General features: G+C 28.2%; 2 protein-coding genes across 2 annotated transcripts; one reads left to right on the plus strand and one right to left on the minus strand.

Moving 5' to 3' along the window:
• Positions 1-675: 675 nt before the first annotated feature.
• DDB2 (damaged DNA binding 2) lies at positions 676-5,485 on the minus strand. Its single transcript, XM_068628691.1, has 11 exons — positions 5,049-5,485; positions 4,854-4,944; positions 4,472-4,599; positions 3,776-3,898; positions 3,589-3,677; positions 3,335-3,455; positions 2,851-2,942; positions 2,419-2,548; positions 2,055-2,303; positions 1,766-1,962; positions 676-1,266 (listed from the first exon to the last, which is right to left on the minus strand). Exons 1-11 carry the CDS (start codon positions 5,310-5,312, stop codon positions 1,059-1,061), a joined length of 1,692 nt encoding a protein of 563 aa, XP_068484792.1. The 5' UTR covers positions 5,313-5,485; the 3' UTR covers positions 676-1,058.
• Positions 5,486-9,264: 3,779 nt separating this feature from the next.
• Positions 9,265-13,493, plus strand: CPT4 (Undecaprenyl pyrophosphate synthetase family protein). Its single transcript, XM_068628692.2, has 3 exons — positions 9,265-9,784; positions 10,097-10,164; positions 12,853-13,493. Exons 1-3 carry the CDS (start codon positions 9,407-9,409, stop codon positions 13,298-13,300), a joined length of 894 nt encoding a protein of 297 aa, XP_068484793.1. The 5' UTR covers positions 9,265-9,406; the 3' UTR covers positions 13,301-13,493.
• Positions 13,494-13,776: the final 283 nt, after the last annotated feature.

Genomic DNA, 13,776 nt, shown 5'->3' on the forward strand with positions numbered 1-13,776 from the left:
TGCACGACTTTTTCCCAATAAAGTTGTGTCATGTTCGTAGATAATTTTTTTAAAATATATCCATTTTTATAATTACTTTGTAAATTGCAAGAAAACCTACACAATACGGTCTTCTTTGGGAGAATGTTAGCTTAGTTTCAATGTTTTGTTTAATTAGCTTAGTGAGAAATTAGGTATTGATGTGTAGTAATAGTGATGAAAAAGGAAAAGAAGTCAGGTAATTTAGTTTAATTAAATCGAAGTTCATTAGTATAATTAATTTATTTTAATTGAATTAACAAAGGTTAGTAACTTACTTTTAGTGTAGTATTAAAATTGTTCTTAAATATAATTTAAAAATAATTTTTTTAAACAATTAGTTTAAAACTGAAAATAAATTGTTTTTAAAAATATTATTTATTAATAAAATTTATAAAAAAAATTAAAGAAAAGTTTAATAAATATAATTATTTTGAAAAATCAAATATTAAATATTGGAGTTAATTGGGCTTCTAATGACCCAAGAAAAACCTAGGTAGGTCATATAAGGGGAATTGTGCACTCCAATATTATAAACATGAAACTTCTTTTTTCATTTCCCTAACTAAATATTATAAATATGTGAATTTATGAAGCTCTACCCTTGAAATAAGCTTGCACCCTTTGCCCTGAAGCATTCATAGAAAGACAAGCATGGAGATAAACATGAAGAGACTATACCATACACATAAGCAAAAAAGGTATAATCCACCAAAACCTATAACTATATCCTACAATACTATAGTGCATTGTCTTCTAATATGATACACTAGCACTAGCACTAGGAACTACTAAAGCCAGATTGGTGGAATAAGGCTTGTATCTGATACAAAATTACCACTTCCAGAAAAACATAAAATCTTACACCTAGAGGAGCAAGCCAAGAATGTGAAAACATCACCCATCCAATTTCAAAAGGAGACAAAGCAAGAGGGGATGAGTTTGGCACCATACAGGGTTAGCAGTTGATTGGAAAAACTTCAAAAAAACTGAGCAAAAACTCAAAACACACTGCAAGGGCTGACTTTATAATTCAGTGTTTATCCTTTAGTCCTAGACAATTTCTTCCGCTCACTCTTTGTGGACTTGAACTTCTTGGACTTGCTGGACATGATATCATCAGATTCATCATCACTATCGCCATTTTTCTTACCACGTTTCTTCTCAGCCCTTCCACATACCACAATTTTTTCATCCTTCTCCTCAACAAGCTCTGACTTCTCTTTGGGCTTCCAAATGAACAGAGATCTGAAAAAGTTATGCCAGGTAAGTCCAAGAACCAAACCAAGTAACCATTATGACAGCACACCTAGGTACTGTTTGCTTTTTACATCCATCATTGAAGAAGTCATGTCTGAATCTAACAGATCAATGGGTTGTCAAAGCAAAAAATTGATAGTAAAAACATTGGACAGTTTTCAAAATGATGCTCATATATCTAACCTTGGTTGAGTGCAAACTATGTCACAGTTTAATACAATGCATGTGCATCATCTTTAATGACAATACACTATGGAGGAAAACAATGAATCTAATAGAGCTAGTTAAAGAAAACTTGTAAATTACAATTTCTGCTTTTGAAAATCATAAAGAATGCTAAAAGGTTAGAATTTCATCCTCAGATGAGTAAAATCTCATCAACCAATCAAATTCACTATCGGTCTATCGTCAAAAGAATTCATCACTTCACTAAGTCTTCCATCATTTTTATTATCCAATACTTTAGCATTAAAAAGAGAAGCCAAACCTGGAACTCCCAGTTGCCAGAATATCTTCACGTGGATGAAGCTTATTCACTGGACTGATCGTTGTGATGTTTGGGTCAATCACTTCAGCTACCAATTTCCCTGTACTTGTATCTATAAAATCAATGGGATGGAGGGCAGCTCCATTATAATTTTCACTTATATAACGACCAACAACAGCAAGGGACTCTGATGGATCCTGCAATTATATAAACCATACTGTTTCTATAAGGCAGAGAACAGAAAGGAAACATAACATCATAAACAACTGGAAGAATGAAATAAAATCACCTTTGGGTCCCATTCAGCTTTAAAGGGTGTCAAATGCCGATTGAAATCATGGCTATGTACAATTTCTCGGCTAGGAGAGTTCATATTACCAAAGATAGAATCCCATATACGAAGACGGTTGTCTTGTGATGTAGTGAGAATTTTGGTTCCAGATAATGGAGAGAAATATGCAGAGTTAACTACACGCTTATGCTTGAGGTCATAAAGGGATGATCCAGCTTCTATATATCGCAGGTCCCATATACGAGCCTAAAATATAGAAACCATTCACATTTCAGCAGTTAGCATGCCCAGCAAGCAATGTAAGTTCAAATATCAATTGAACAAAACAAATTCAATACATGAACAAAGCTGAAAAACTCACAAAATGATCATTTCCACAAGTCAAAAGGATGTCTGGTTGAATTGGATTGCAATGGATACCGACAACTTTTGTTCCCTTTTTGTGGATCAAAATTGCATTACCATTCCTGTGGTTGGAGCGCATGTCAACCCTACAAATGCCACAGGATGTTATGCAAACTCAGTTCATTTGTTTCACGAATGAAAAAGCCTTGCTATGAGAATTAGAGGGCTACAATTTTCATCCTTAACCCAAGAAAACCCAATTATAAAAGTTCTCATGTTATTGTCTCCCACGAAATTAAAACTATTTATAATGAACAAATCTGGACATGATGTTTGCAGATCTCATGTTCTCTAATACCTTCAGAATCTTAATGTACTCGTTAAATATACAAATTGAGCATAAAAACTAAATAATTTCAAGGAGAGGGGACCAAAAGAAGCTACTTACATGTAAAGAAAACCAAAGCTATCAGCAACCAGAACAAGACCTTTCTCACAGTTAATATCCATGCCATAGATCATTTTCCAAGTTTTTGAACCCTAACAAAAATAGCTTATACAAGTAAATTTTACTGCCAAATGTTAAGACAAATTTTTAGTTTTAGAGTATAAGCTAAAGCCAAAATATGATTCTGCTACAGATCTTTCCCATTAAAACTTAAAAAGCCGAAAGTTCAACCACTGCCCAGCATCTCCATCCCAAAAAAAAAGGAACACCGCAATCATGAGAACATTTACAATCTTACAGAAACCCAATTCGAATTGTAGGGCATGGCAGAACAGAAGAGAACATTATGACAGGTAAAGTGTCCAAATATGGAAATGATACAATTCACAAATAGTGCTCCAGAAGAAGCACAAGGGCATATGCAAGTACTTACACAGTTAAAGAGAGGTTATGAAATACGAGCAAAACCTAAGAAAATTTTTACCAGCCATCCATCAGGGTTCAGGTTCATTGGAGTAGATGATAGGCCTGTCTCCAAGTCAGTACAACTAATGGTTCCGTCTGAGGATGCAGAATAGACCATACAATCATTTGTTGGATTAAACCTACAAATTTTTCTATTTAGAACCTAATCTTTACACTTCAAGCTAAGACTAAGACAATAAAATAAATCCAAAGATTTGAAGGAAGGTAAAATAACAATTACAAGAAGACCATGGTTTCATGAAAACAACTTACCTCATATTGTTCATTAAACAAGAATGTATGTTCCCATAGACCACCTTCTCATATACCTTTCCAAAATCCCATACTCCAAGTTCCCCTTTCTTTTAGTATCAAAGCAGGAAGACAAATCAGTGGCTAAAAACAAAAGTAGTAGACAACCATAAAATTAATATCAACTGATGTAATTTATTATAACAACCTTGTCTCCAGATAACAGAATGTTATTCTTTGTCGGGTGGAACTCCAAGCATGTTATCCTTCTACTGTGATATCTGATGACAGCACAATTCACTTGGTCTGGGATCACATATTTGGGCTTGATCTAACGTAGAAAAGAAAAAAAAAAAGAAAAAATTATCATAATCAGAGCCCAAAAATTCCAGGATGTGTGATAAATAATAACCTTTAACATATAAACATAAATATTGTGAAGTCATAGATTGCCTTAATGCCAAAAATGTCCATAGAATATTATCAACTGTTGCAACTTGAAGCACATAGTTTACTACATAATTTGCAAGAAATTTATTTGGCTAAAAAACCAAAATATATTATACTCTTTCTTGAAGCAAAAATTAGGCTAAGTAAGAATGTTAAGGAGCAACACAATTATAAATTCCTACAAAATGTCAGAAACAATTAAAAAAATAACAGATACAACTCGGAAGATGAAGGCCACTAACTTAACTTCAATGTCGTAATTAAAAGTTGAAACACTGACTAACATTTCGATAGGCCAAAGTTCCCAACTCATATATGGTGGTTATTATCTTCACAAGTCAAGTATGGAATTGCCTGATCATACTAATAAAGTAAACAGCAAAATAAACAACATACACAAGCAACTCAATTATCAGCACAGAGCAAACTAAAGAAAAAAAAAAGTTAAACTTACTGAAGGAAGGGATGGTCTTAGCTGGCGTTCAAATACGTATTCCAAAGGTTTAAACGTTTTCTTACGGGGTGCTGGGACAACTCCATGCTCAGTTGAGACACGATGTGGGCAATTCAAAGTGGTGTGTCCTTCAATTCAAAAACGCAAAAGAGTTTAAATTCTATGCATGGTCATTCTGACAATGTGAGCCAATAAAAAACCATGATCATTAGAAATCATGTGATGAGTGTAAAAACCCTTTTAAACTGAAATTGCATACAATATTTAGTCCAAAAATCAATGGCTTAACAAGGTAAAACCATGCCAGAGAACAAAAAAATTAAGCAAATGTCACAAAGATAACCCTCCTAATAGATAAATGAAGAGTGACACCAACACTCACCAGGCTTTCTACACAGAAAGCAAGGCTTCCTGGGGCAATCAATATACGTAGCACCCTTGAACCCCGCTTCGTGACCATGCCTCTTACACACCTACAACACCACACAAGTTCCATTACAGTAAAAGCGTCCAACACAGAGAAAAAAAAAACAGAACTTTATGACAAACAAAAAACTTTAAAAAAAAAAAAAGTAACCTTGCAGACTTTTTTGAGACTAATAGTGATGGGGGCTTTCCCTTTTCTGTTTGCGTCCGAACCCACTTCAAGATTCTCAGTCTTCTCACTTGCAGTCGTAACCCCATCATCATCATCATCTTCTTCTTCTTCTTCAAGTATTTTTTCTTCTTCTTCAAGTATTTCTTCTTCTTCTTCTTCTTCCTCGGAAGAACTCTGTTCTGATTCAGAATCCCTCTCAATGAGAACCTTGGGAAAAGCAGTTCTTCGAGTAACGGGTGCCATTAGAGAAGGAAAAACCTTTGCAAATAGAAAGGCGCGGCGAAGGATGCTGAGGAGTCTGACTCCGTTACGGACAAACCAGTTATTTTACTGGCTTTCGATGGCACACGTACCGCAAAAGCATATGTTTTTCCATTTTTTTTTCTTTTAACTTGCAGGAGACGCTGTTTCACTTCAATATCTGTGTTTTTATTTTATTATTTATATATAATTATGTTTAATATTAAAAAATAAATAAATAATTATATGTATTTAAAATTTATTAAAACTAAATCCATTAATATTACATTTGAAGAAATACAAATTGCATCACCTTCCAAAATATTAATTTTAATATATTTTAAAGATATAAACCGAAAAATCAAGTTTTATTTTATCTCTTTTTAGGAGGGTAAATGGTGCTTAATTAGTGAGGTTTGTTATTATAGCTATATTGTATGTTGTTATTTGATCAAACAACTCTCAAAGTTAAATTTTAATAAAATGAATTTATAAAAAAAAATTATGATTCAATAAAATTTTATGATTATAAAACTTGATGCAGAACACTATTTTCTAAAAAATAATTGCAAAATTTAAACTTGTAAAATTAAATCAGCAAGTTTCACGTCCGTAATTATTTTAATGTTTGCATTTTTTAAAAAAAATATATTACATTTAAAAAAATAATAATAATTAAAAAACTTTCATAAATTTTTATTTTATTTTCACAATATTTATTTTAATATGGATTCCTAACATTCAAGACCTTGAATGTAAATAAGTCCAATTACATATCTCTCAATGTTTTAGTGAATTATCTCGCTATGAGTTGTGAAATATGTTCTAATAATATTATTCTTATTATTGTTTCGATTCATATCCTTAAAAATAAAATAGATTCATATTTAAGAAACCTTATTTTCCTCATATTTTCCTTTGAAATTCATCTCTTCCAAACAAAACATTTTGAATAAAACATGTATAATATAAAAAACTTTTTATTAATTATTATGTTTATAATGGTGTAAAAAGTAAAAAATAATATGTAAATTAGTGAAAAAAGGCTTTTGTCTCTATATATATATTAATAATAGTGATTATATAAAAATAATAATAAATAGTTACATATTAGTCACTTTTAATATTTGAATAGTTTTTTGTTTTTTATTTTAAAATATAATTAAGAGTAAAATTAGAATATTAAATGTGTATTGCTTTTTATATATATGAGAGTGGATAATATATTAATAAAAACATACATTATTCTTGTATAATCATGTTTATTTATAGTGTTTGAAATTAACTATCTCGTTGTGAGTCGTATTTAATGTGTACATTTGTTAAAATAACATTACCTGATTTGTCGAATATCTTTTATTTTACCTTGATGCATTAACTCCATGGGATTGGGTAGTCTCCGATACTAGGTGATGTGGTTCGCTCGACCCGACCGGTATATTATATAATTATATATATATATATATATATATATTATTTTATTTTTCTTTAGACAAAAAATATATTATAATTATAATTTTATATTTTTTTATAAATAATTAAATTCTTATTAAAAAATCTTAATGTTTCTATTTATTTTTTAAAAGTTGCTTATTTTTTATTTTAATAATGTGTTTTATCTAAAACTAGTCGTGTCATCAAATAAAATTTTTATTTATTTTCATAATTTAATTTTATTTATTTATCATTTTAAACTAATTTTATATTAATTTTTTTTACAATTTTTATTGTGTGTAATTTTCATATGTCTTGATGTAATAAAACATGGATCATTTCAATTTATAATATTAAATATTTTTAATTTGAACTACATAAAAAATTAAAAAGTAATCTAATAAATATTAAAAATAATGTAATAATTAGTTATTTTAATAAAATTGAAAATATGTAATAATAGGTAAATATATATATATATAATGGATAATAATGAAATAAAATTAAATAAGTTATATATAAGCTTTACTAGAATAACTTTTGTAGGTTATAAGGTAAAAAATTCTAAAATAATCTACTTTATATTCCTTGTCAAACTTTATATTAACCTATTTGACTTTTGTCATGCAACAAATGTCACCTCTAACCATCACTCTCCCAACAAATGTCCCATTTAATATGAACTTTGTAACATTGGTTTTGATATTAATTGTTGAATTGAATGTTTACCACTAAGAGAAAAGTTATAGTTACACAAGTAAGGTACATAATTTTCTATTTAAGAGAATTACAACTCAAGTAACATCATACTTAGTCACAAAACAATTGATATCATCAGCAATAGTAACACTTAGACCTCATGTTGTGGTGTAATAGGTTTCTACACTTGTTTTCATATGTATCCAAAAAATGTCTTCATACTTGAGGGTGTTTCATATTAGTGTGAAGTGTGTATGTAACTCAATTTTTTTTTTCTTTGCTCAAAATTAATATTGTTCTTGAAAAGTTATTCTTTTAGTGAATTAAGAAAAGGTAAAATTTGAAAAGTTATATTTTTAATATACTATTTGAGTCGTTCTTATTACTATACAACATATGGTTTGTAGTGTTTTTATCTATTAGGTTTGATTCTCTAAAATTTATGTAGTTTAAGAGTCTCATAGCCTTGAGAGACAAAGCAACTATAGGGAAAATTAATATTGCTCTTGATTTAAATAAGAGTATAAATTAAGAAAATATTTATATTGGTGAAAATACTCTTATGTGTGAATTTGATGTTACGTTCTATATTATGTTTCTAGTAGTAGTGTTATGTTTTTTTAAACTTTGTTTATTTAATAATATGATTGATCCATGAATTAGGATTGACGGTAATTAATTACTATTATAATGAAATAATTACTAATTAAAATAGGAACCAAAGTTGTTTTTGGGTCCATGTGGTGTGAATAAATTGAAACAATAAAATATCACAATTATTTAGAATAAGAATTTTGAAATTTCTTATTTTATTATTTTCATTTATATTTATGATAAATAAAGATGAGCTGTTTTTTCTTTTTATTTAATGATTGTTAGATTTATAAATTAATAGAAAATTAGGTGAAAAGGTGAGAAAATTATTTATAACCTATGGTTATTAGCACGGGCAGAGGAAGGGTGATAGACCCAACTACATTCAATCTTAATTAATATTTTATTTAATAGCTTTAATTTAATTTTAAATCAACATTAATTTAGTGGGCATACCTAGGCTTGAAAATTTGGTGTTATACTATCATGTTTTATTAGCAACAAGATATGTTTTTTAATGAATTCAATTACTTCAATGTTATAAAATAAGTTTACATAACTGATTTAAATTGATTTAAACAATGGTATTTTAAAATCAAAATAAACTATAATTAATTTAATTTTTACATGTTTTCTTTTAAGAAAAATAATTTTAGCTTTTGAATTCAATATACCTTGATCACTTTATTAAAAGTTTGTGTATTTTCTTAAAAGACAATTTAAAAAGTGACCGTTTCACTGTTTAGAGATATATAAAGTACAAAAAAAAGTAGGGATTAATGAGCCGGTAAAGTGGTTGTATTGATTAAATAATAAAAATATGTTTGTTTATTTGGTTTATTTATGTCACTTTTATGCATATTTTATTTTATTATATGTTGTAGTAATTTCCTTTCTTTTTAAGTGAAATTCAAATTCTATTGTTTTAGTTTTTTGAAATATCTTTTAAAAAAATAAATTTGAATTTCATTTTAAACTCAATTTTCCGACACAAGTGATCATTGTGAAAAGTATAAATAAATATCTTACATAATGATTTTAAAGCATAAAAAAAATGAATATTCTGTTTACACGAAAGAATTAAAAAGAAAAGGAAATTGGCACAAGAGACAAAAACAAGTACCCATCACCAACATGGACCATTCATTCGCTGCAGCACTTACCAATCGTGTTAAACGGCACCGTTTTGTTCCGAAGCTATTAAAAGTCACCACCAACACATTCATATGCAGCAGCGTTCCACCTCCCCTTATAAAAAACACTCGCCAAAAACTGAAAACATTAAAACAAACAAACGAAACCTTGTTCCGATTCTGGTACCGGGATAACCGTATCCCACTTCACTAACCCCATCTACACAAACAAACACAATGTTTTCTTTAAGATGCCCTGTTCCACTGCTCAACACGCCTTCTTCTTCTTCTTCTTCTTCTTTCTATTCTCGCTCTTATTATCCTCCTTGTCACCGTTCCCAAACACGAGGACTTGCGGTCACTAAACGTCGCACTGTCGCCGTAGAATCGCCGGAGCCTATCCCGGAAGAGTTGGCGGCGGAGCTGATGCCGAAGCACGTGGCGGTGATTATGGACGGGAACGGGAGGTGGGCGAAGTTGAGGAATCTGCCGGCGTCGGCGGGGCACCAGGCGGGGGTGCAGTCGCTGAGGAGGATGGTGACTCTGTGCTGCAGTTGGGGGATTAAGGTTCTCACGGTTTTCGCCTTCTCCACGGATAACTGGGCTCGCCCCAAGGTCCTTAACGTCTATTCATATCCAACATCGTATTTACAAGAAAAATAATATTTTCACAATTCTTGATATTCTATACAACTTCAACTAATTCTTGAAGTTGTATCCAAGTCAAAGTTGTAAGAGTGGTATAAGAAGAAGTATGATATTTATACAATTATATTTTTAAAATTTTATATTGTTTCATTTAAATTATATATAATTTTTGATAAGATAAGTTTAAAAATAAATATATTAGGAGTTATAAATTGTTTATATAAAAATTATGGAATTTGAAAATGTGGTTTTTCTAAAGCGTGAGTGATGGTGGTGCAGGTGGAGGTTGATTTCTTGCTGAGGCTGTTTGAGAGAACCATAAACTCTGAAATTGAAGCTTTTAAGAGGTACTCTACTACCTTAACAACTAAATTGTTTTCCCACTTTTTAAGAGGAAGAAAAATTAGATAAATTTTTAATTAATTTTTCTATACTTTATAATTAATTCATATGTAAAACCTACTTTATATTTTTTTTGTTTCTCTATAAACTAATTGTAGTTTCTAGAGAATTTTCTTTATTTTATTTTTTATAAGTTTTATGGAGAAATTTATTTTAAAATGTCAAATATAATTGTGAAGGTAATAGAAATATACTTAAATAAAAAGGGGAAAATATTTATATTTTAGATTGGCATTCAAATAATTCAGTTTACATTTAAGATTGAAATTCAAAATGTTAGATTGAACCATTTGAAAATTTTAATGGTTGGTTGGTGTGTGAACTAACTTTTTAATTGTGTATTTTATCATGCATTTTTTCAAAACACTTGAGTTCCAATAGTTTTAAATTTGATATAAGTTGTCATTTTTTTTTCAGTTTTTAAATAAAATAAATTTGTTAATATTAATTTACACGATAATGTATATCATGCTTTTTATTTAATATATTATTTTGTATGCATTTCTACCAGTAATTTATGTATCACACGAATTTAAATTATATTATTCATTACAATATTAAATTAAATAAATAATTATTGAAATATTTTAAAGATATTAAATATTATAACTTTAAAATGTTATATATATAATAAAAAATATAATTATATAAATAAAATATAATTTAGTTAAAATTTATTTTTAAATAATTTTCACAATTCATAAAATAATAAATTAAAATTAATTCTTTTGAGAATTGTATATAATTTTAATGACAAATTTACCAAAAATTAGATATAATTATACATTATTATGTTGTTATTTTAGTACTATCATACCATATTTTTTTTATCTTATCGTGTCATATTTTTTTAATTTTATTATATCATGTTTTTAAAAGTATTTAAAGAATCACTTAAAAGAATAAATATAATGGTATGAAAAAAATGTAAATAAATATTTTAGGAATAAAATGTAATCATAAATATTTCAAAGATAAAATATAATGGTATAATATTTTTTTTATGGAAAAATTAAAATATTTTTAATTAAATACGTGGGTTGGGTGAGAGATTTAAAAAAAAAGAGATTAAAACTCTAATAAAATTATTAGAATAATTTGATTAATTAAAATTGTATAATTTTAAATTTTATGTTAAAATTAAGAATTAGAAAGTATTTTCTCAACCACTGTGATGAAGTCGTTTTCCTATAAATATCAGTCATATTTTTTAAATTTGAATTTTTGTAGTGGCTGTTTTTAGTTGATGTGTGGAGAATTGTTTTTCTATGCTTAATTGAAATTATATAATTTTTAATTTTGTGTAAAAATTAAGAATTAGAAAGTATTTTCTCAACCATTGTGATGAAGTCGTTTTCCTATAATCTCAGTCATATTTTTTAAATTTTAATTTTTGTAGTGGCTGTTTTTAGTTGGTGTGTGGTGAATTGCTTTTTCTTGTATTAATATTATTTAAGGATATTTTTTAATATTCGATGATAATTGAAATGTTTTTTTTCTGAAAAGAATATTAAAATTTAATATATTTGGACTATATTATCTAAATAAAGTATTTTTTTTAAAATTTTTATGTTAGGAATTACTATGCAACTTGACATCTCCGCTGATCTCTCAAATAACAACAATCATCTGACATCACATGAAAAAAATATTATTAAAAAAATATCTAAAAAAATATTTAAAAAACTATACAATTTTGAAATTAAAAAAATAAAAATTAACATATTTAAATATTTTAGAAATTTTCATATCTAAAATATATTCTTAATTCTTTTTCAATATCCTAATCATAAAAGTTAATAAAATTATTATTATTGTAATATTTTTGTTGGGAAAAAAATCTTGAATGGTTTAACTAGTGTCACTATAGAACTTAAAATTATCTTAGTTGTGGAGGGTTCTATTTTGTATTTTTCCTAAGTTTTTTTTGGGTCCACACACATACATAAAGTAGAGACGTATTTTACAAAAACATCATCTTACAAACTCACAACCACCATAATCTTTTGATGACATCTTCATTCAAAGATCACACATTTGTCATCATAATAAAATATATTACGTACATATATCAATTAAAAAACAATAATATATAAATAATTTCATTTAAATATACAATGAGATGATAATTTTATTTAAGTTTAGTGTTTATGATTTTTCAATCATAATCGTCTTAATTTTTTTAAAAATTCTATTTCAATACCAAAATGATTCCCTCCATAATTAAAATGGTTAACAAGAAAATATGTTGGCATAAGTCTATCTTAAACACAATTCAAACATCTTTCAATTAAAAAAAAAACTATTATTCACAAAGTTTGTAGTCATTTATATAATATAAAATGTTCTAATTTCTAATTGATGTGAAATCTCCTAACACCCCTTCACATCGAGACTATATACTATGGGTAGCCTTATAACGATTCGATAACAGTTGATTTGATAAACTCAACAAACAATCACTAAGATAATTTCGAATATAAGAAGTGGATTTTAAGTCTAGCTCAGCTTTGTAAAATAGGCTTATAATGTAAGGTTTGCACTCACTTATATACTATATGAAATGTTTTAATCTTTAGTCGATGTGGGATTTCCAACAATGTTTATGACAACGTTTGTGGTTGAGTTTGCAGGGAAGGAATTCGAATATCTGTGATTGGAGATTCATCAAAGTTGCCGGAGTCTGTGCAGAAATTGATAGGCAGTGCAGAAGAGGATACAAAACAAAATTCAAAACTCCAACTTATTGTGGCATTGAGCTACAGTGGAAAATATGATGTTGTGCAAGCATGTAAAAGTGTAGCCAAAAAAGTGAAAGATGGTGATCTTTATGTGGATGACATCGATGAAAACATAATTGAACAAGAATTGGAAACCAACATCACAGAGTTTCCATACCCTGATCTACTCATAAGAACCAGTGGTGAGCTTAGAGTGAGTAACTTTTTGTTGTGGCAATTAGCCTACACTGAACTCTACTTTAACAGAGAACTTTGGCCAGATTTTGGAAAGGATGAGTTTGTAGAAGCATTAACTTCATTTCAGCAGAGACAGAGACGCTATGGTGGACGACATTCATAAACCATTTCTCACCAACCAATGTGCTGATTTCTTCATGATTCTTAGATCTTCTTCTAAACAATGCCACATTTTAGGCATAACAAAGCAACACCAAAAAAGATAGTTATATTCTTTATATTCATCAACAAACTACTCAAGAGGCACTTAGAGAATATATATAAATATATATATATATATTTATCTTATTTTATCACTTTTTTTTTCTCCTAAGAAAACATTGTGAAACATATAAACATAAACCAATGGAAACCCTATTTATATCATGGTTTTTGTTAATAACATAATTAAAACAATAATTATTATAATAAAAAATAATTATTAAGATAAGAGAAAGTTATTATAACATCTGTAAGAAATATTGTATAAAGTGTTATGAAAGAATATTTTCTGTTTTATTCAATCTGTCTTTCATCTATAGCAATGATACATATATATATAACCATAGCATTAGAACCGTACAGAACCGTACAGATTCT

Source organism: Phaseolus vulgaris, chromosome 8, assembly GCF_051622355.1.
Source record: "Phaseolus vulgaris cultivar YP4 chromosome 8, ASM5162235v1, whole genome shotgun sequence".
In the NCBI taxonomy this organism is placed as follows: Eukaryota; Viridiplantae; Streptophyta; class Magnoliopsida; order Fabales; family Fabaceae; genus Phaseolus; species Phaseolus vulgaris.